The sequence below is a fragment of the Herpailurus yagouaroundi genome, unplaced genomic scaffold (genome assembly GCF_014898765.1).
Source record: "Herpailurus yagouaroundi ecotype Mexico unplaced genomic scaffold, PumYag 77, whole genome shotgun sequence".
Classification (NCBI taxonomy): domain Eukaryota; kingdom Metazoa; phylum Chordata; class Mammalia; order Carnivora; family Felidae; genus Herpailurus; species Herpailurus yagouaroundi.
The window spans coordinates 77,931,216-77,953,836 of record NW_024412388.1 but is presented as its reverse complement, the minus strand read 5'-3'; the positions used below and the strand labels follow the sequence as shown (position 1 = coordinate 77,953,836).

The 22,621-nt window shown below is 35.9% G+C and overlaps 1 protein-coding gene and 2 pseudogenes across 8 annotated transcripts in view; 1 reads left to right on the top strand and 2 right to left on the bottom strand.

The window, feature by feature from the left end:
• The window catches only part of HFM1 (helicase for meiosis 1), a 94,097-nt gene extending 83,145 nt beyond the window's left edge, over positions 1–10,952 (top strand). For 4 of the 8 annotated variants that reach the window (XM_040470947.1, XM_040470946.1, XM_040470950.1 and 1 more), the window contains 4 exons: positions 858–948; positions 6,180–6,291; positions 6,384–6,538; positions 10,558–10,952. In XM_040470947.1, coding sequence (XP_040326881.1) covers positions 858–948; positions 6,180–6,291; positions 6,384–6,538; positions 10,558–10,750 — 551 coding nt within the window. In that variant the 3' untranslated portion in view covers positions 10,751–10,952. Of the gene's footprint in view, positions 1–857; positions 949–6,179; positions 6,292–6,383; positions 6,539–7,214; positions 7,812–10,557 lie in introns of those variants that run through there. The other 4 variants (XM_040470952.1, XM_040470948.1, XM_040470949.1 and 1 more) reach the window with 3 other exon arrangements.
• Positions 10,953–14,127: 3,175 nt separating this feature from the next.
• On the bottom strand, positions 14,128–15,896 carry LOC121027462 (peptidyl-prolyl cis-trans isomerase G-like; annotated as a pseudogene).
• Positions 15,713–17,532, bottom strand: LOC121027461 (peptidyl-prolyl cis-trans isomerase G-like; annotated as a pseudogene).
• Positions 17,533–22,621: the final 5,089 nt, after the last annotated feature.

Here is a 22,621-nt window from a genome sequence, read left to right as displayed (position 1 = left end):
TTTAAATCATTTACAACCCCAAAATAATGGGACTGAATTTTCTGAATTACTGGCAGATTCACTCTATCTCACTAAAACAGAAAATGAAAATCTTGGTAAGTATATGAGAAGACAGCAAAATGGAGATACTGATGGCTGACAGAAGGAAATCAGTCCTTCAGAACTATAGTTGCCTCGTAATGTATCCCACCCCAGTGCTCTTTAAAAAAAAAATCTTCTTAAGGGAAGCAATTAGAAGTCAAAATATTATTGTTTTAGGGCTCTAAGAATTGCCTAAAGAGCTGTTATTCCTTCCAGAAGGAATAGGATTTGACCACGTTCACAAAATAGGTCAGGAGAATATATGATGTGGAGTTAGTAGGCACAATTTCCTGTATCGCTGTACAACTACTAGTCCCTACCTCAAAATTAATAGTCATGTGTATTGCAATTTAAGAGGCAATTTGTACTGATTCTTTGAGGTAGCTTAATCCTGTGAGGGCATAGCTTTGACACTGGAAAAATCAGTCTCAATAAATGTCATGTGTATAGCACTTTAAATGAACTTAGCTACATGCAGACCATTGAAAATATTGAATGAAATTCAAACTGATCATTTACATGAGTTAAGTAAGTAAGTAAAAGTGGTTTGGGACCTTTTAGTATAGTGACTAATAAGCTAACCCGTGTGTTTATAGTTTTACTCCCTTAGCTTTGCTACCTTATTTCTCTATGCAAATTAAATGTGATTAGTGAGAAGTATTAATTCCTTCTTTAATCAGATCATATCTGTTGGAGACAGCCCTTGTAGAACTTCTGAAAACATCCATTCTTCTGTTTCCTGACATTTTACTTCAAAATGTTATCTCTTTACATAGGATTTAGAAACACTTTGAGTTCAAGTATCCAGGGAAGTAAGCTATCCCTTCAAGAGTCAAAGAGCAAATTCCAAGGAGAAATGTCAAAAAGGCAAGTTTTGGAATTTTGGTTTGAAATACTTTACAAGTGTATATCCTCCTGACATATAATTGGAGAATGGGGATCAAATCATTAGATGTCAGAGAAGCTATAAGGTATTAGCTAACCTGAACCTTCTTACTCTTAGAGCTGTGTTTCTCAAAGATCTATTGACAGACCAACTACTTCAAAAGTATTGAAATATATTAAAAGTGCACATTCCTAAAAAAAAAAAGAACAAAAAACAAAACAAAACACATTCCTGGGCCCCACACTAGACCTACTATATCATGATCTCTAGGGCTGATGCGCAGGAATTTTCACTTCTCAAAAGAGTTGAAAACTAAATAGTAGGAATTTGACAGGTAGAAAAGAGGAAGATAAGGCATTCCAGATAGAAGAAGCATGTGTGAAGGGATACGGCTTGAAAAAGCATCTCATGCTCAAGGGTCAATAAAGTGTTGTCTGTATGGTCACAGCATTGAGGCTGAGAGTGCTGAGGTCTGATTGTAAAGAGCCTCAAATGCCATAGTTAGATAACTTTACCATATCCAGTAGGTCAGGGATCACAAACTGAAACCACCTTCAAGATGTAGTGGGCCAAGGCCAACCACAGAGTGTCCCATCTAAAAGGCACAGCTGTAGAGATATCACAGTTACAGATTTCAAGGTATACTACAAAGCTGGGGCACCTGGCTGGCTCAGTCTGTAGAGCATACAACTCTTGATCTTGGGTTTGTAAGTTTGAGCCCCACATTGGGTGTAGAGATTACTTAAAACTAAAATCTTAAATGGGGCACCTGGGTGGCTCAGTTGGTTAAGCGTCCGACTTTGGCCTGGGTCATGATCTCACACTCTGTGAGTTCGAGCCCCACGTCGGGCTCTGTGCTGACAGCTCAGAGCCTGGAGCCTGCTTCATGTTCTGTGTTTCTCTCTCTCTCTGCCCCTCCCCCACTCATGCTCGCTCTCTCTCTCTCTCTCTCTCTCTCTCTCTGTCTCTCAAAAATAAATACACATTAAAAAAAATTTTTAAATAATAAAATCTTAAAAAAAGATACACTACAAAAAATATTAATCAAAATGGTATGGTACTGGCAAAAAAATAGACACAACCACTTTTTTATACCATATACAAAATAAACTCAAAATGGATTAAAGCCCTAAGTATAAGACTTGAAACCATAAAACTCCTAAAAAAAAATACACAGGCGATAATCTCTTTGACATCAATTTTAGCAATATATTTATGGATATATTTCCTCAGGCAAGGGAAACAAAAACAAAAATAAACTATTGGGACTAGGCCAAAATAAAAAGCTTTTGCACAGCAAAGGAAACCATGAGCAAAACAAAAAGGCAACCTACTAAATGGGAGAAGATATTTGCAAATAATATATCCAATAAGGGGCTAATATCCAAAATATACAAACACTTTTACAACTCACACCAAAAAACCAATTTGATTTAAAAAATGGGCAGAGGGCCTGAATAGACATTTTTCCAAAGAAGACATACAGATGGCTGACAGACGCATGGAAAGATGCTCAACATCACTAATTATCAGGAAAATGCAAATCAAAACCATGCGATATTACTTCACACCAGTTAGAATGGGTGATATCAAAAAGACAAGAAATAGTAAGTGAGGAGGTAGAGAAAAGGGAACTCTTGTGCACTGTTGTGGGAATATAAATTGGTGCAACTTCTGTGGAAAACAGTATGGAAGTTCCTCAAAAATTAGAAATACAACTATAGTAATACGACTGCTGGGTATTTACCCAGAGAAAAAAACACTAATTTAAAAAGAAAATGCACCCCTGTGTTTTTGCAGCAGCATTTACAATAGCCGACATATGGAAGCAGCCCAAGTTGTGGGTATCAATGAATGGCTAAAGAAGATAGGAGATATTTATATATTTGTATTTATAATATTACTCGTCCATAAAGAAGAATGAGATCTTTCCATTTCCAACAACATAGATGGACCAAGAGGGTGTTATGCTAAATGAAATAAGTCAGATCATGTGATTTCACTTAGATGTGAAATCTACAAAAACAAAGCAAATGAACAAACACACACAAAAACAAGACTTTTAAATACAGAGAACAAACTGATGGTTGTGTGGTGGTGGATGACAAAACAGATAAAGGGGATTAAGATGTACAAGATTTCCACTGGTAAAATAAAGAAGTCACAGAGATGAATAGTACAGCACAGGGAATATAGTCAATAATATTCTAATGACATTGTATGGTGACAGATGGTAATACACTTACTGTGGCGAGCACTGAGTAATGTATAAAACTGATGAATCAGTAAGTTATATGCCTGAATTTAATATAACATTGTATGTCAATTATATTTCAATAATAAAAAGTAAAATAAATAAATAAAAGGAGCAACCACTACTCAGGTCCAGCCAGTTGTTGCTGTGCAAGAAGTAAGTATCTAGTGTTGTCAAATATTCTGATTTTCAAAAAAAACTAGGTATCTAAAATTCGGTGTGACATCTCCTGACTTAAATTTTGAAAACTAATTTTTTAAAATGTGATATAATCTATAGCAACCCCCACATCAGGTATAGTCTAGTTTTTAGTCTCCATAGTAAGCAGTAGGAAGCCTTCCAAGATACTTACGCACAGGATAAACAATTTGATGAGACAAAATTATTTGTAGATGAGATATAGGTATATGATATAATATATATATAGAGAGAGATTGAATTGTAGAAGGTGGGACCATGAGAAGCATGGTGGCCAGCACAAAAGACAGGTTATGGTAAGGCCTAAACTAGAGCAGAGGTGATGGGAACTGAGAGGTAGTTAGATTTTTGAAACATTTCATAGATAGCACATACTACAGTAGTTGAGGAAGAGGGAAAAAAATACATGGCAAGTGAGTACACAAAGATGTTAATCTGACAATATAAGACACACAGACATTTGTAAAAGTAAATAGTAATTTTAAAAATGTTCAATTTTGGGGAACCTGGCTGACTCAGTCAGTCAGTAGAGCATGAGACTTGTGATCTTAGAGTTGTGAGTTCAAGTCCCACATTGGGTGTGGAGCCTACTTTAAAAAATTGTAAAAAGAAAAAAAAAACTTCAACTTGAAGTATTTTTGCAGAAATGCGAAGTGCATCTGGATAGTGGACTTGGCTAGAAGTCATGGAGAGTAATTATAGCCACAGCCAAAACTTTCCCCAAAAGAAATACTGACAACTTTTTATTCAGGGTCTAATTTACTTAAGGATTATTTATTTCTCCTAGTTTAAAAAAAAATATGAAATTTGTGGTGTCTCTTGGTATTTTTGCTCTTATTTAGTCATTTTACTTATCAACATCATAGAATCATAGATTTCAGAGAATTCCAGAACTGAAGTGTGCTTAATTTAAGCATCATTTAGTTTCTCCACTGCAAGATACTTGAATCACCATCCAACGTCATTGCCATAGGTATTCATGACATCTCTACTAAAACAGCTCTAGTGACCAGGAGCTCATTCACTTCAACATGCCTGATCCATGTTTGGATCTCTCAGACCATTCAATAGCTTTCAAGAATATTTGTCTAAACTTTGTCTTCTTACTATTTCCATTCATTGGTTGTAACTCTGAGTCATACAAAATAAATGGATTAGAAGCATCAAAGTAGAACAAAGCTGTGGGTGTAGAGAAGCAAAAAATAGGTAGAAAGTAGGAAGATAACAAAGCACATAGACACTTTGGTGAGCCATACTTTTAGAAGCTATAAATAATTTGGGGAGAGTTTAAAAGTGATGAACAGAAAATAAGTGGATTTAAAAGGGAATCCTTATCAAGTAGCCTCTAAAGAAAAAATTGTGCCATAAGTTGGAACTAGAAAGAAGGCCTGTGGGACCTGAAGATTTGGGGTGGGAAGGAATCATGCTTTTCCTTTTGTACCCTTTTTGACTATTTTAATTCCTTGCTTTTGATCAAAAACAAAAAGATTCAATCCTATCAATACATGTACTTCTCTACTATCTGTATCCACTGCTTATTACTCCTTTTTTTTTCTTTATATGAAATTTATTGTCAAATTGGTTTCCATACAACACCTGGTGCTCATCCCAACAGGTGCCCTTCTCAATACCCATTACCCACCCTCCCCCCCTCCCACCCCCCATCAACCCTCAGTTTGTTCTCAGTTTTTAAGAGTCTCTTATGTTTTGGCTCTCTCTCTCTCTCTCTCTCTCTCTCTCTCTCTCTTTTTTTTGGTGGGAATGCAAACTGGTGTTTATTACTGTTTACATGACTGTCATATTTTAGCCTTTGAGTGTCATCTTAAATTGTCACCTCCTCAGACATGCATTCATGACTACCTTTTTAAAGTGGGTTTATGTCTTCACACCTTTTCTTGTAATATTACTCAATTAATTTCCTTCATATAACTTCAGGATCTATAATTATGTGTATTTATTGTTTACTCATTGTCTGCTCCTCTACTAGATGATAACTCCCTCAGGATTTGTTTACCTCCATACCTAGCTCCTAGTACAATATCTAGCATAAGGTAGTGAATAATAAATGTTTTTTAATGAATAAATTTAATACAGAAGATTGAAGGTGAATCCTAGTGTAGTTTTAGATTGGAAGATAAATAAAGGTGTCTATCTACAGTGAGACCAGAGCAGGGAAAGGAGACAAAAAGTTGAGCCAAGTGAGATTTAGAAAAGATTTACAGACTGCTAGGTAATAAAAAATTAAGCATGAGACCCAATTTTAAGGAAAATTACTGAATGATTACTTCTGTGGCCTTTTAAAAATAGTATTTTTATCTAATTTGAAATATATATAGATTGGGGGACACCTAGATGGCTCAGTCAGTTAAGTGTCCAACTCTTGATTTCTGCTCAGGTCATGATTTCACAGTCGTGAGATCAAGCCTTCCATCCAGCCCTGCCCTGAGCATGGAACCTGCTTAAGATTCTCTCTCTCCCTCTCCCTCTGCACCTCCCCTGCTTGTGCTCACACTCTTCTTCTTTCTCAAAAAAAAAAAACCAAAAAAAAAAAAATTAAAAAAATATGTATAAAGTGGTATTTTGTCTAAAGGAAAGGAGATAACACCAGATTTTCCATGAGTCTAAGAAACAGCATCTTTTTTTTTTGTAATAAATTTGACAGACTATAATCATCTTCCCCAGAGAATCACTATTGATCTAATTAGGATGGTTTGTTTCTCTTATTCCCATATTTTACAAATAATTAATTTTGATTTTTAGTGTTGTTTCATCACATGAGAAGCCAGATATTTATTTATCAGATTCTCCTGTGTTCAAGTTTGATGCATCCTCCATGACAAAATTGCCTCCACAAGCTGGAAATGCAGATATTGTAAGAAGCACTTCACTGTTTTTCTTTTAAATTCTGCCTGAAGAGTTAAACTTTCAGTGATTGCCTTTTTTTCTGTTTTCCTCAAAATATAGGTCTGTTTACAAGAAAGAAAACAGCAGAGTCTGTCACCAGAGATTGAAAAGCTGTGCTTTACTCACTCTAAAAAAATACCAAATTCTTCACATTTTATTGAGAAAGTGGATTTCTTTATTAGCAACAATGAATGTAAAAAGGAAATTGATTTCAGGTAAGAATTCTTTAAAGTCTTTCAAGACTATACCAATAAAAACTTTCTGTGAAGAAATTCAGCATTCCTTTTTCCTTGATTTATTTTAAAAATAACCTAAACATTTTATTTACTTAAAGACATTGAAAAGTTATACCCCTGGTGACCTAAACCCTTAAGACAATTCATAATTTTAAGTATGTCAGTTTTTGAGAATATATGTTTGATACTTTTAATTAAAATATATTTTGTTGCTAAACTTTTTTTTTAAGGATTTGAACACAACATGTTGATAATGTAAAGTGTAAAATTACTAAAATCCAAATGAGATTTGCTAGTTTTTCAAAAGTTCAAGTTGTATTTTAGCCATGGAGCTTTTTCACAATTGTACAGGTTCGATGAAAAGTCATATTAAGTCAAATTAGTGCCCCCATGACTGGTCACTTCTATGGCTAACTATAGCAATTTCTCTATCTCTCTTTAATAGTCAAGGTTTACAGACTTGTTCACATATTGATTAAATATTACTTTTTTAAATGCTTAAAGAAATACCTAAGATGTTTGATCCCTACTTCTCACAGTTTATGAAATCTGATTTACCCCCAACAGACTTCTTAAAGTTATGCATATTGAAGTTCATTTGATATATTACCTCTCAGCAATCTATATATATTTCTATATTTGCTTTTCCCCCCAGTAGGTATCATCCCGATGATGAAGCTGAGGAAATAAAGTCTTTTCTGGGAATATTTGATGGTATTTTCTAAAACAAACCAAAAAATTTTATCTTATATTAATAAGACAAAGTATAAAGACATCCAGTTATAAAGCAAGCATTTTATTTTTTAAAGGTAGTTCATAATTGTTCAATTTTTTTTTTCTCTTGGATTTGATCAGTTCTGTTGACTGACTTGCAACAAAATATTTGGACAGATTCATTTTCCTATTGTAACTTCATGAAAAGCACTCTCACAGTGGGTTTGTTTCAGTAAGCTGAAAATTAAGTTGCTCTTAGCAATTATTTGGTTATTAAATACATCTTGATTGGATTTTGACAGGAACTAATTAAAAAATTGTTCTTCAAAAACAACAACAAAAAAATTATTCTTAATTTTCTCAACAAGAAGAAAGGTATTCTATGACAAGAAATGATGCTAGGTTACTGAATCTGTTTATTGTATGGATTATTCACCAATACTGTTTTGTTTTACTAAAGATTTTTAAGAATCTGTGGCTGTCTGAACCTGTTGTTATATAACTTCAAATAATAATAAATGAAACATTAATCAACATAGATTGTTTTCCTTTAGCTTGTTTTCCAGTATGGTGCATCCTAAAACTTTGTTACGTTGACCTTTAGCAAACACTATTTCATGTAATTTTCCCATGAATTTTCTCTCAAATTTATTGATATTTATTGATAAGTAGTGTATAGGCAGTCTAAGAAGTGTTTATTATTCTATTTATTTATAGATACAGGTGAAGTTGAAGCCCACTTAAGAAATTTTAGGAATTTAGGGGCATCTGAGTGGTTTAGTTGGTTAAGTGTCCGACTCTTGATTTCAGCTCAAATCATGACCTCACAGTTAATGAGTTCAAGCTCTACATTGTGCTCTGCACTGACAGCACAGAACCTGCTTAGGATTCCCTCTCTCTCTCTCTCTCTCTCTCTCTCTGCCCCTCCCCCTCTCAAGCTCGCTCACTCTCACTCTCAAAATAAATAAATAAATAAATAAAAGAAATTTTAGAAATTTTTCTTTAAGCATAAAAGCCTTAGAGATGAGAAAAGTAGAGAAGAGAAACTTCCAGATGAGATTGTTGTTATTATCATTGGTAAACATTTATGAGGCATCGTATATTAAGCATAGAGAAAAAGCTTAAAAACAAAACTAAGAAGCTTTATTACCATGTTGAAAAATAAGAGCAACCAGTTCCTTTATTTTAGTCATCTTTACAATTGGCATGTTTCTGCATCTGAATCAATCATGCTACAACCTTTAAAGGTTATTAAACACCATTAAAATGAAAAATTGGTGCACTGCAATCTGCTCATCTTGCATACATAGACTATGACACTAAAGAAATAGCAATTTAATTCAACGAGACTTATTATGATCTGCTAAGCAAAAGCACTCTGCTTGATACTGCAAAGGAAGCAAATGATGAAAATACTGTTTTTGCTCTCATGGAGCCTACTTTACATTCTGGGAGAGAAACTAAGACATATAGTAATGCAATAATAAAATACAGAATACATTAGAGAAGTGGTTCTCAAGCTTCAGGGTACATTGCAGTCATCTAGAGGGCTTGTTTGGAAACAATGCAGGGAACCATACGCAGAGTTTCTGACTCAGTAAGTCTGGGCTGGGACCTGAGAATGTGCATTTCTAACAAATGCCCAAATAAATGCTGATGTTGCTGGTCCAAGGATTGCACCTTGAGAAACACTGCAATAGAGGTTTAAAGAGCTCTGGGAGTTCATAGGAGAGAGAACATAATCCTGACCATAAAGTCGGGGAAGCCTTTATACAGGAGTTAAATTTTTTTTTTTATTTTTTTAATGTTTATTTATTGTTGACAGAGAGAGAGACAGAGCATGAGCAGGGAAGGGGCAGAGAGAGAGGGAGACACAGAATCTGAAGCAGGCTCCAGGCTCTGAGCTGTCAGCACAGAGCCTGACATGGGGCTCGAACTCACAGACCGTGAGATCATAACCTGAGCCGAAGTCGGACACTCAACCGACTGAGCCACTCAGGCGCCCCTATACAGGAGTTAAAATTTGAGCTGAGCTTTAAAAGATGAAAATGATCTTGATGAACAAACACATGAGAGAAAAACATTCTGGCAGAGGAAACAGCTTGAGCAAAGCTCCTAGGGAGGAAAATATCTATTTGGGGAATAATGAATAGATAATATTAAACATAGGTTAGTGTTGTAGGAGGTGTTTGAAATGTATCTTAAGGCCAGACTGTGGAGGACTTTAAATGCTAAGAAACCTGAGCTTTATTCAGCAGACAAATGTTTCCCAAACTTGCCTGATCATAAGAAACATATGGATAATATATTAAATATAAAAATTCTTAGACCTTACCTGTTTCAGAATCGCCAGGTGAAAGGGACTGGGAATTCTATAGTTTTAACAAGACTTCAGGTTGTTCTTTATTATCAAGCCAATTTTGGAAACACATGGGTAGGTTCACTTCATAAGTAAAACAAATGGCAAATTAACAGCTTTATCATAGACATGCCTTATTTTGTGCAAGTGTTTACCTGGAAAGTTAAGTGTAGTAGTTCTTAAGAAGTAGACTGATCTCTTAAAGGAGTCTAGTCACTGGGTATTCTTTCCATGAGTGAATAACCCTACGGTTTCCATTTTGTAACATAAGGTTTAAATATATTTCGATGATCCACACAACAGAGCTTTACACAAAAATCTTTGTTGGATTCAATTTTTTCATCTTTTGTTTTTTTTTTTCAGTTAAAAAAGTCCTTAACAGGCTGTATTTTTCTCACAGTGTTGGCATAATGGCTCCTACCTCATAGGTATGAAACAAGAATTTAATAAGCCACTGTGTAGGATGCTCTTAGTTTAGGGACTGATGCATAATATGTTCTTAGTAAGTGGTAGTTGTTCATACTTAAAAAATATCCTTAGCAGTACTTTATTTTATCATTATTATTTTTCAAAGTTTATTTCTTTTTGAAGGAGAGAGAGTGCAAGTGGGCCAAGGGCAGAAAGAGAGGGAAACACAGAATCCAAAGCAGGCTCCAGGCTCTGAGCTGTCAGCACAGAGCCTGAAGCAGCCCACAAGCCGTGAGACCATGACCTGAGCCAAAGTCGGACACTTAACTGACTGAGCCACCCAGGCGCCCCTACTGAGCAGTACTTTAAATAGCCCATGGGGAACGGGTGAAATAATACAAACAGACTGTCCCCACCTTCTGTTTGGACTCATAGTTTTTTAACTTTATGATGGTGTGAAAATGATATGCATTCAATAGAAACCATACTTGGTCTGTGAATTTTGATCTTTTCCCAGGCTGGTGATATGCATAGGATACTCTGTGGCAACGTTGGGCAGGAGCAAGGAGCTGCAGCTCCCAATCAGCCACAGGACCATGAGGATAGACAACCATACACTGACAAACCATTTTGTACCCATGCAACCAAACTGTTTTACTTTCAGTACAGTATTCAATAAAGTACGTGAAATATTCAACGCTCTATTATGAGATAGGCTTTGTGTGAGATGATTTTGTGCAACTGTAGGCTAATATAATTGTTCTGAGCATGTTTAAGACAGGCTAGGCTAAGCAATGATGCTCAGTATGTTTGGTGTATTAAATGTTCTTTAAAAGATGTTTTATTGGGGCGCCTGGGTGCCTCAGTCAGTTAAGCATCCAACTTCAGCTCAAGTCAGGATTTCATGGTTTGTGACTTCGAGCCCCACTGACAGCTGTACTGACAGCTCAGAGCCTGGAGCCTGCTTCAGATTCTGTGTCTCCCTCTCTTTTTGCCCCTCCCCCACTCATGCTCGCTCTCTCTCTCTCTTTCTCTCTCAAAAAAAAAATAAAATAAAAATGTTTTATTTATTTTTTTGAGAGATAGAGAAAGAGAGAGACAGAGCGCGAGCGGGGGAAGAACAGAGAGAGGGAGAGACAGAATCCCAAGCAGGCTCCACACTATCAGTGGAGCTCCAGTGCAGGGCTCGAACCCATGAACCGTGAGATCATGACCTGAGCCAAAATCAAAGAGTCAACACTTAACTGACTGAGCCACCCAGGCACCCCAAATGCATTTTTGACTTAATGGTTTTTTCTACTTATAATGGGTTCATCAGGATATAACCTCATTGTAAGTGTAAGTCAAGGAAAATCTGCATTCATTTGTCATATTTGAATTGCAGTAAGTTGCATAGGACTTGACAAATGAACTCTTTGACTTTCCATAGATGAATCATCCATAGAAATTTTCTCTTGGACCTCCCTCCTATGTACACTTCCTCATGCTTTCAGGTAGATTGCTCTATCTCTGTCCCCTCCTCACCAGCATTCTTAGTTGTTTTATGGTCAGAGCATATATATCTATTTTAGTATTACCTTAAGTACAATGTAATTAGAAAATAAATCTTCTGGGGCACCTGGGTGACTCAGTTGGTTAAGCATCTGATTTCGGTTCAGGTCATGATCTCATGATTTGTGAGATTGAGTCCCACATCATGTTTCATACTGACAGCATGGAACCTGCTTGGAATTCTTGCTCTCCTCTCTCTCTGGTCCCCACAAATCATGTGCACACGTGCAATCTCTAAATAAATACACATTAAAAAATAAATCTTCAAATTCTATTATTATGCATTCCAAAACCAGATAGAAATGATTGCTGAATTATTCACAGTTTACTCCCTAGTAGGGTCACACAAAGTGTCTCTTTACTTTGACCCCATTTCTAGAAAACACCCTCATCAAGGATAGTTAGGGAGCTACTCCTTGAGGGTCTGTAGCCTAGGGGTTATATGGATAACACCTGTGGCATCTTACATCGGAACAGGTGTCGATATAAAGAACCTCTTGGGGTGCCTGGGTGGCTCAGTCGGTTGAGTGTCTGACTTCGGCTCAGAGTGAGTTCGAGCCCCGCGTGGGGCTCTGTGCTAACAGTTCAGAGCCCGGAGCCTGCTTCAGATGCTGTGTCTCTGGCTCTGTCTGTATCTCCCCTGCTCACACTCTGCCTCTCTCTCTCTCTCTCTCTCTCTCTCTCTCTCTCTCTCAAAAATAAACATTAAAAAAATTTTTTTTAATTTAAGAACTTCTACTTTTGTGGGACTAGAGAAGATACCAGTGAGGAGAAAGTTAGGGCAAAGAGAAGTAAACTAAACTAAGTTTACTAAGTTTATTATGTAAATAATCTAAGAATTTCAACGTGGGTTTTGGTTAGTGGAACAAACAAAACAAAAAGAAAGGAAAATACTGGCACTTCTTATCCTTTAGCTTGTCACTTCCTGGCTGCCAGTTGTTAAAGGCCTTGCCACTCGATGTCTGATCCAAAGACCAGTAATAGGAGAAACTCCTTGGAGCTGGAGTTAGAAGTTCTCAGGCCTCATTCCAGAACTACTGAACCAGAATCTGCATTTTAACAAGATCCTGGGTTGGTTACATGCACGTTACATTGTGAGAAGCACTTATTTAAGGTGGAAAGGAAAGGAAAGGAGGCAATATCAGAATTTTAAGAGAATCCATTCCAGAAGACAAGTAGAAGAGTAATGATGATTAGTTGGTTTTCTGCACATATATTTCCTATTTTAAATGTAATATGGTGATATCACTCTTGTTTAATTGCCTTTCAGTATAGGTTGTTTTCTTCACCAACTGTGTAAATTATCTTTATAATTCCCATGCATCAACTGGGTATTTTTTTTTTTTATGTAGCTTGAGAGGCACTTAGATGCTCTATAGAGTTTTGTTTTAATTAACATAATAAAAGCCGATAATTCAAAAGAGCAATCTTTGTCTTGCTTATTTTCACATTTCAGTTCAGAAACCTTTCCCTAAACTAACATATGCCTTAAAACTTCTTACATATTTCAGCAAAACAGAATGAAACAAACAAAAAAAACCCAAACTCCATACTATTCTGAAAGATTTAGAAAAATGTGCATAAACCTGCACTCATATATGTTATAACTATAATTTTTTTTATCAAAAAAGGAATGAAAATTCAGCTGATATTAGCATTTTGCCCATTGAAGCACATCCTTATGACAGTAGGTGGCTTCAATCCTTTAGAAAGTACACACACAATAAAGTCATTATTCTGGGGTTTGTTTCTGTATTGATCAGTTTGGAAATATAAACCTTTTACCATTTAGAAATTTTTAAAAATTTTGAAATTTAAATGAATTTTACTACAATATTTTTTCTCATTTCAAGTTTATTGAAATATTAGCAGTACAAATTATTCAGGTTGCAATTTATCAAAAGATCAACTCAGATGAAGTCCACATTAAAAAAAAAAAAAAAGGACAAACATAAAACAAACCAAAAACAATGAAAAGAGGAAGACAAAAAGATTTATCAGCAAGACTCTACAACTTAAAATTTGAGACAAAATGGAAACGAACTTTCCACAACTCACTCATCCACTATTGTCTTCAAGTGTTCTAGAGCTGGACTTACAGTCAACTTCTTTATGGTCAAAGTTTTAATTTTTATCATGCACGTGGTCATTTTGTTAACCCTTTGATTTTTGGTTTTCCTTTTCCACTGAGGATATGGACTTTGCATGCTCCTTATTTTTCAATGTGAAGAACTTTAATTCTTTGTCCTAGTTTGTTCTCATTTTAAGAATGACTTTGATCTCTATCAGCCTTTCCCCCCTGTTATTATTTGGGCTGTTAGGATGTTTTTAAGAGTAGATTCTTTTCAGGGCACCTGGGTGGCTCAGTAGGTTGAGAGTGAGACTTCGGCTCAGGCCATGATCTCACGGTTCTGTTCGTGGGTCTGAGCCCTGTGTTGGGCTCTGTGCTGACAGCTAGGAGCCTGAAGCTTGCTTCGGATTCTCGCTCTCACTTTCCCTCTCTCTCAAAAATAAATAAATATTAAAAAAAAAAAAAAGATACATTTTTTCTGACCTTCAGCATTTTCTTTCCAGTGTGAACTTTCTTCGTTTCTGTATTTTTTGTTGTTTCTGCTTTGATTTTCTTCTCTCTCTGAGCTCCATAAACCTCTCCTCCTTCTCCTATCTTTTTTTCTTGATGTTACTTTTCTCTGCTTTATGACCTTCCCCTCTTGTACCCTGTTCTCTGTATCTGTGGGACTCCTTGCTTCTGCTGCTAGTTCTATCAGGGCTTCTAGATTGCACCCTTCCACTCCAGCCCTACTGCTTCTTTCTCTCATTCTACCATTGTAACTGGTTTTCCTTTGGGGATGCTTTATTTTATAGTTTTACCCTGTACACCACTTTCTTCTCTGACAACCACAAGCACTTTAAAGATACTGTATACATGTTTCTCATAATATCCCTTTGATATTGGGGTCAGATAAAAGAACCTCACTTTATGGGTGACAAAATTGAGTTGATTCTCCAGGTCACATGTTTCTTAAACTATTAAGAAGTGGCATCTGGTTTACAGTCTTTTTGTAGCTGGTAGAATTAATTTTTGTTGAAAAAATGGGACCATTTTATTGTATTTCAGCCACACCTCAACTATGGAAAAAGAAGAAAAGCTCTTTCTTTTCTTTTTTAGAATCCTGCTGGGCACCCTGTCTCCTATGTGTTTGTTGGAGCCCAATTCCTTCCTGATGAGAGTGAGGTACTAGGAGGAGGGCTGAGGCCCCAGGACGAGTGAGGACAGAGGAGTAACTGTTGATGAGTGATGACCATGTAACTGTTCGCCTTTGGTTGTATCACGTTCCCTTCTAGACTATGTGCATCTGTTATTTGTCTCACTTTTATTGTGATCATGCTCACTTGCTCTTTGATTTCTATTTAAACTTCTCTTTAATTTTACCCCTTTCCTGATCCTTTCCTTTAGACTTTGACTTTTCTTTAACATTCTCATGATCCCTTCCTTTACTCCTTGACCCCATATTCTTTTCTTCATGTCCATTATACTTTATATTATGTTTTTTTTTCTTTTTTTGTATTACGCTTTTCTTAACTCTGATTTCTTTGCTCTTATTGACTCTTTTAGATTTGGCCCCTTTTTCGCCTTGTTTTTATTATATTATCTTTTTTTCTGAATTTCTTCTGATGTCTCTCTCTTTGCTGTTAGATTTATGGTCTTAAACTTTCTTTTCCTCTTTACTTTCTGTTTGGACTCTTGGACACATGCCTATGGTCAGTTATATTTTTCTCTTTTACTCCAACTGGGCTTTTTTGATTTTCTTTTGTTTCAGTTTTAGCTAACTCATTCTTAAGCTCCTTTGATTCATCTTTCACCATTGGATACCCTCATTCTTAGAGCTTTCTGAATCTCGTGCCTCCACTGTGAAGTAGTCTCACTACATCTGAAACGATCCCTTGAACTGGATCTGGAAGGAGTTTGATAATGTCATAGTTCTATTCCTTTAATTTTATTGCCCGACCTAGTAACTGAAAGTCTCCTCTGCTGTGAAGTAGGCTGGAAGTTAGGTAGATCAATCTCTCTCTCTCTCTCTCTCTCTCTCTCTCTCTCTCTCTCTTTCTCTCCTCTCTTCTTTCTTTGCCATCAGCTCTGGGAGCACTTTTTCTAATTAAGAATCAATTTTCAGGCATAGGAGGGAACTCTTCTGGATAAACAATACACTTGTGTTATGCTTTAAGATTTTCAGCCTCACTTTCACTAGATGTGATTTTCTTTTCTTTCTATTGTGTGTGGGGGGGGGCATTTTTTCTATGTTTCTTTTTTTCTTTTTTTTTTTTTTAAAGAAAATTTAAGAGAAATTTTAAAATTTCTTTTCAGAAGCACTTTTAGAATCAGAATGGGACTGAGAATCTCGTGAGCTATATGAGTCACTGGTTGGGGAGGGAGGAGGAGGAGGATTTATGCGTTTTTTTTCTTTCTTTAGTTTGGGAATTAGCCCTCCACAACTGAGTGTCTACCTCAGCAAATGGTTTGCTCACTGCATCTGTTTTCTGGTTTTCTCTCTTACACAACTTCTTGCAGAGAAGTCATTTGCCCCCAAAACAACATGATACCCATCTAAATGAGGAGCTGATTTTGTTAGGAAGAACTATGAACCGTTTGTATCCTTCCTTCTTTCACTGATAAGAGAGATTCTCTCGTGTTTAACAATGAAATCCTCATCTTCAAAATATCCTCCATTTTCTTCACTGAAGTCACCACCTGAACCATAATATCTTTGACAATGCTGTGAAAAAGAAAACTCTTATAATGGCCCTGAGTGAATATCCCTGACCCCTTTTCACTTGTAAAAAAACAATGAAATTCATCCCATGTTTGGGGGAACACATCAGAAAAAAATTCAAAGACGACTCTTCCAGCAGGTTGATTATTAATGGCAATGTCAAAAAAAAAAAAAAACTCATAAAACATTGAGGATGCTGAATCATTGTTCCAATGGCTCCAATACTTGAATCTTTAAATAGAGAAAAATCAGGAACAAACTGATTCAATCAAGGACAACTGATCCAATCCTTTTGCTCCTGTTCTGGTAACACTCTCCTCTCCCTGGGATCCTGTCCTTTAATGTGCTTCAGAACTACACTGCCCAGAAAAGGCACTAAAGTCCACTACTACAATCACCTTTACTGATTAATTCACTACAAAAGTTTTATTTTACTTTTAAAATTAATTTTTTTCTTTCCGTTGTTATCTGATACATTTTTAAATAGGGAAATAATTGAATGGTACAATAAAACAAACCTTAGATTCTAATTCAGAATTTCAACTTACAGCACTAGAAAACAGCCCACTAAAATACTAAATTACTTACCTGCAGTAGAATTACTTGCCCTTGGCAGAACCAGAATTGAACCCAGGTTGGCATTATACTTTTCCTACTTTAATTCCTATTCTTAAGCAATGAGGTTATACCTCATACTTACTTTTGTAAACTTTTTATCTTTTATCATAAATGGAAAATGTACTTCACTCTCTTCTTCCCTAAATGTATTAAGGAATTCTTTTCTAGCTATGAGGCAAAATAGTTAAATTCTAAATACAATTTAGATAGAAGTACAGCTATTGCTATACTTATAGTTTTGGAATATTGCACACGTATAAATTTTAGTATATTGTGTTGTAGATTAGAATGGTCTTGCTATGCATCACTGTTTGAAAATGACCAAATATCTTATGGTTCTTTCATTGAACATAGTGATTGAAGAGCTGTTTTATACTACCTATATTAGAAAGATGAATATGAGCAGGTCATGTTTCAAGGGACCCATAGATGATCCAGGTAACAAGGATCAAAATGCAACAAAAACATAGGCCTTTTAAAGTTATCAAGGTGTTTGTTTTTTTTTTTTTAATGTTTGTTTATTTTGAAAAAGAGCAGGGGAGGAGCAGTGATAGAGAGGGAGAATCCCAAGCAGGCTCCACACTGTCACTGCAGACGCCCAACACGGGGCTCGATCCTATGAACTGCGAGATCATGACTTAAGATCAAAAGTCAGACGTTTAACCAAGTGAGCCACCCAGGTGCTGCTAAAGTTATCAATGTTTTTAAAAAATTAATATCATCACCATCAAATTACATTACCGACATGTTTTTTTCTAGACTCTACAAAAGATTTATAGTGTCTGGACTTCTTATGGAGGTAACATGCAGACATAGTCAAATCTTTGAAAAGGAAGGCTACACATTCTTTTAGATAGTGGATTATAAAAAGTTAGAGAATGGAGTGACTTTGGAAAGGAGCAAGAGATCACAGTACAGATTCACAGATTCTGGAAGAAGAAGGGAATAAAGGGACTGAAGAAACGAGTCATGGGCATCTGACAGATTGGAGTCAGGATCATTTACATGCATATATGGTATGTAATTAAAATGTACAATTTGGGCTGAAAGGAAATTACAAAGTCGAGAACTTATTATCAGTGTATAAAGTAACCCATGTTTCTAATGAAAGAAAAATATTTTAGTTGGAAGACTTATTCATTATGGGAAGTTAAAGTATTTAAAATTTAAAATAGTTTTAGATGGGAACGATAAAACATACATCCTTCCCTACTTTAATGTATTTTTGAGATATTAACCAATGTTGTTGCTGTTATTTTGTTTTGTTTTGTTTTTCCTGTTGTCTCCTTCATTGAGGCAGCTAAACTATAAATTAGATGTTCCTCAAGGAAGGGTTATCAAATCCTTGAATTTTAAAATTTCAAATCTAAGATCCAGACTTGAGATAAAATAGTTTGAAAAATACCTGATGGGTCAAAACCTATTTTTCCTGCCCCCAAGACTGAAGATTCTCTAGACTTGGAGAAAAGGAGAGAAGTCAGTGGAAAAGAAAAGAGCTCAGATGCTGGGTACCTGAAAGAAGACCCGGGCTCAGCTTTCTCTTGGATTTATTCTAAAGTCACGTGTGGTAAGATTGGGGGAAAAATAGAATACTCCTCTCTGCTCAATTTTAGAAATTTAAGAGCAGAAGGAATGTCACTATTCCTGTGTACTTTGAGAAGGTGGCAAGACCCCAGAGTTCTCCCTCACTCCCGCATGCCGATGGCACAGAGCAATAGGGTAGAGATGGTGGTGTGGTAGGTTAATGTTAAAAGGGGAGACTGAGGTAGCCTTGTAGAGTCCCTGTGGGCATGTAGAGCAGCAGAAGCATTTCCCATGAGCCAAAGGCTACTATAGGGACGAGATAGGGCCTGTTGGTGCCACATTCCTTTTCTCACTCTCCCAGAAGTCACAGAAACTAGTGTCCAACACAAGGAGTACACAGCTGTAAACTTTGTGGACTGCCAATCAGGACCAGGATGTGTGCCTCATCAGATAGTAGCACAGAGAGGATGACAACTAACAACAGGAGATGGTCCCCTGGATCATAAACACAATCCCAGCATAAGGGGAGGGGAGACAGCATTGATGGAGATTGATTCTCCAACATCTAGTGGAATGGGGGTTTGCAATAGAAACTAAAAGTTGGCGTTTCTTGCATACTTGAGTTTATGATCTTAAACTTGGACCCACTATATTATTAACAGTGATAGGTTTGTGAAAGAAGTCTCATTTTGTAATATCATTAGTAACAAGTAACATCTTCAGATTCAATATGATCTACCAAAAGCATTACGACATACTAATGTCAACTGGTGTAGAAACTCAGATCTAAATCTCAGTCATCAGGTAGAGATTTTGCTCAGGTGCTAAACATATCTTCTCTTTTAAAAAAAAGAAAAATAGGGGCGCCTGGGTGGCGCAGTTGGTTAAGTGTCCGACTTCAGCCAGGTCACGATCTCGCGGTCCGTGAGTTCAAGCCCCGCATCAGGCTCTGGGCTGATGGCTCAGAGCCTGGAGCCTGTTTCCCATTCTGTGTCTCCCTCTCTCTCTGCTCCTCCCCCGTTCATGCTCTGTTTCTCTCCGTCCCAAAAATAAATAAACGTTGAAAAAAAAAAAAAAGTAAAATAGAACAAAACAGTACTAGCTAACATTACTAAGTATATGTTCTGTACTTTGTCCTAAGCCCTATGGATGGCATATTTAATCCTTTCAATAGTCCTATGAGGTAAATACACTCATTATGTATGTATCTTATGCATGCAAAAGCTAAATGTATTGCCAAAGGTTGCAAATTTTGAACTTTATGTGATTTGAGAACGCTTTGCATAATCATTTCGCTGTTCTGTCTAGAATGAAGTACTGAAATACTACATCTTTAAAGTTACATCCAATCATCAAAATCCATGTTTTTCTAATCTTCAGAGTTTTCCTGTTGGAGAATTTAAGACAAATTCAAGGAGGCTCTTAGTCAAGACACATTCTACAGTCTCTTTCTCTGGTTTCCAGAGAAGCAAGATGACCATGACCTTCTCCATAGATGTCCCGATCATTGAACCAAGCCTTCCCCTTTACACGTCACCTCTCGACACGAGTAGACATCTTTTCTTCCCATTTGGCTCTGAAACTTCAGGTCTCTATTTTGATTTTTAGTTTTTACACTTAAGCTACTGTATTTTAGTTTGTTTCTCTGACCTGCCTCTCCCAAGGCTATTTATCTTCCCTAGATCGATGACTTCATTCCGAAACCCAGTATTTTGAAAAGAGAGGGGAAAAAAGGAGGCCCTGTTTTTAACAAAATACTCTTAAAAAGGGAAACTTGGGTTTTTTTGTTTTGTTTTTGTTTTTTGTGTGTGTGTGTTTTTGTGTGTGGTGTTTTATTTTGTTTTGTTTTGCCAGTGCTGTGTTATAAAGCTTCCCTGCTGCTAATCCATGAAAACTAGCCTAAATAAGAGAGGAGACACAGCTTTTTGTGACCTCTTCTGGGATTATAGTACTTCAGTCATATCTGCTTGGAATATAATTGTCATCTGGCTATTTTTCTCCATAATATATAGTTACATGTGATTTTTTCACACCTCTCATTTAGGAATATATTGTTTTGAAGAAAAGTTTGAAAGTTAAACACAAACCTTTACTGAGAGTATTTAATTATCTATCTTATAAAAATATGACTGAATAAAGTTACACCTGAAGTTCTATTTTTATCCTTAAATTAAAGTTTAAAGAAAGAAAAGGGATTAGCAGTTATTATTAGATTTTTATGTTAAAAATTATGAACTTTCAATATATAAATTTCAGGTTTTTCCCAATAGGCTTTATTACTTCTTCTGATTGTCTTTTCATTTTCATGTGCTGTCCATCAACCAACTGTTTCCTATCCTTTTGGGATTTTCCTCAATTTCTGTTTGCATTACAATGTCATATTTCTTTTATTTTAAATGACTTTAATTTCATTTTTAATATATAGTGAGAACACACTGTAATAAGTTCATTTCACTACTTTCCAGTTTCAAAATAACTTTGTCTTTTGAAATTTCTGCCTCCTAAATTAAGTCAAGCATTTCAGAGACTTCATAGAAAGAAACATTCTCTTTTCTCTTTAAAAGAATTCCATGTGTCTAAGCACTTTTATAAAGTAGAGGTGTTTAGTAACATAGAATCTCCAGTGTAATAAATATTTCTCCATTGGGATATTTCTATTGGCAAAATTATGTAAAGCAATTTATAGCTTCATGCTCTTATAAGAAAGATTGTTTTCTTTCTCTTCTTTCTTCACAATAAAAAGAGCTTTATTAGATTTTTTCTGATTATGAAAGCACATGCTTATTTACAATAACTATACTATAAAAATAATTCAGCAGTTACATGCAGTAGACTTGTACACATAGCAACATAGATCTGAAACACATAGTACTAGGTGGAAAATGTAAGAAACGGATGAGAAACCATTTAAGTAAAGTTAAAATATCTGTACAAAAAAAAAATTTTAGGACTATACAAACAAAATAAAAGATTTATATTAAATGTATTAGGATAGTTGTTAGTGGGGGTGGTTTGGGTGATCTAAGTAGGAAATGGGGTTCAAAGATAGTAAAAGAAGAAATTTCAGATAATTTAAAAGTGTGAGGAATTTAAAATCACCTTCAATTCCACTCCTTGATAATATCACAGCGCATAGTTTGGAATATAGACATCCAGATAACACACACATACACATGCATACACATACACATGCATGCACACACACATTTTAAAGTGGGATTATAATCTGTTTTTAATCTTATTTTCATTAAACAGTATAATATAAATCTGTTGATATAAATCATTTTTAATGTAGTACGTGCATGGATCTTCATAACCTATTCAATGACTACCCCATGGATGTATAGTTAGGTTTTTTCCAGTTCTTTTTAATGACTAATGTTACAATTAACATTCTTATACATATATCTTTATCTACTTGCCTTTCACTAGAAATGCCCATTTAAATTATTGAAACAGGGGCCCCTGAGTGGCTCAGTCGGCTAGTCGTCCGACTTAGCTCAGGTCATGATCTTGCAGTTCATGAGTTCAAGCCCCACACCGGGCTCTGTGCTGACGGCTCAAAACCTGGAACCTGCTTCAGATTCTGTGTCTCCCTCTCTCTCTGCTCCTCTCCCTCTCGTGCTCTGTCTCTCTTTCAAAAATAAACATTAAGAAAAATTTTAATTATGAAACACGTTGTCAAACTGCCTTCCAGAAATACCATTTTCACATTCATAATATGAAACTTTCTGATTCTCACAAGGTGTTAAAGCTTAAAACACTTGTAAAACAAACAGCAACAAAATTATCTCCATATTCCAGGCCATCCAAATGTCCAGATCTCCTCAATAGAATTAATTTACTCACTTAGTACCTTCTGTTCAGTGGGAGGTCAAAGACTACAAACCATGTTAATGTCATTACACAGCTGACTATTTAGCACTGCCTTGGTCTGACCTATACATCAGGGACTGAGTGAACTACCAGAGAAAAGCAGAAAGGATGCAGATTCACTTAAGTAGCACATCAACTTTTTTGCACTTGTACATGCATCGTAATCTTGAATGTCAAAAAAATTAAAGTCTTTAATTACTAATAGTGGGATCTATATTCTAAGTAGTCGTGAGTTGTCTG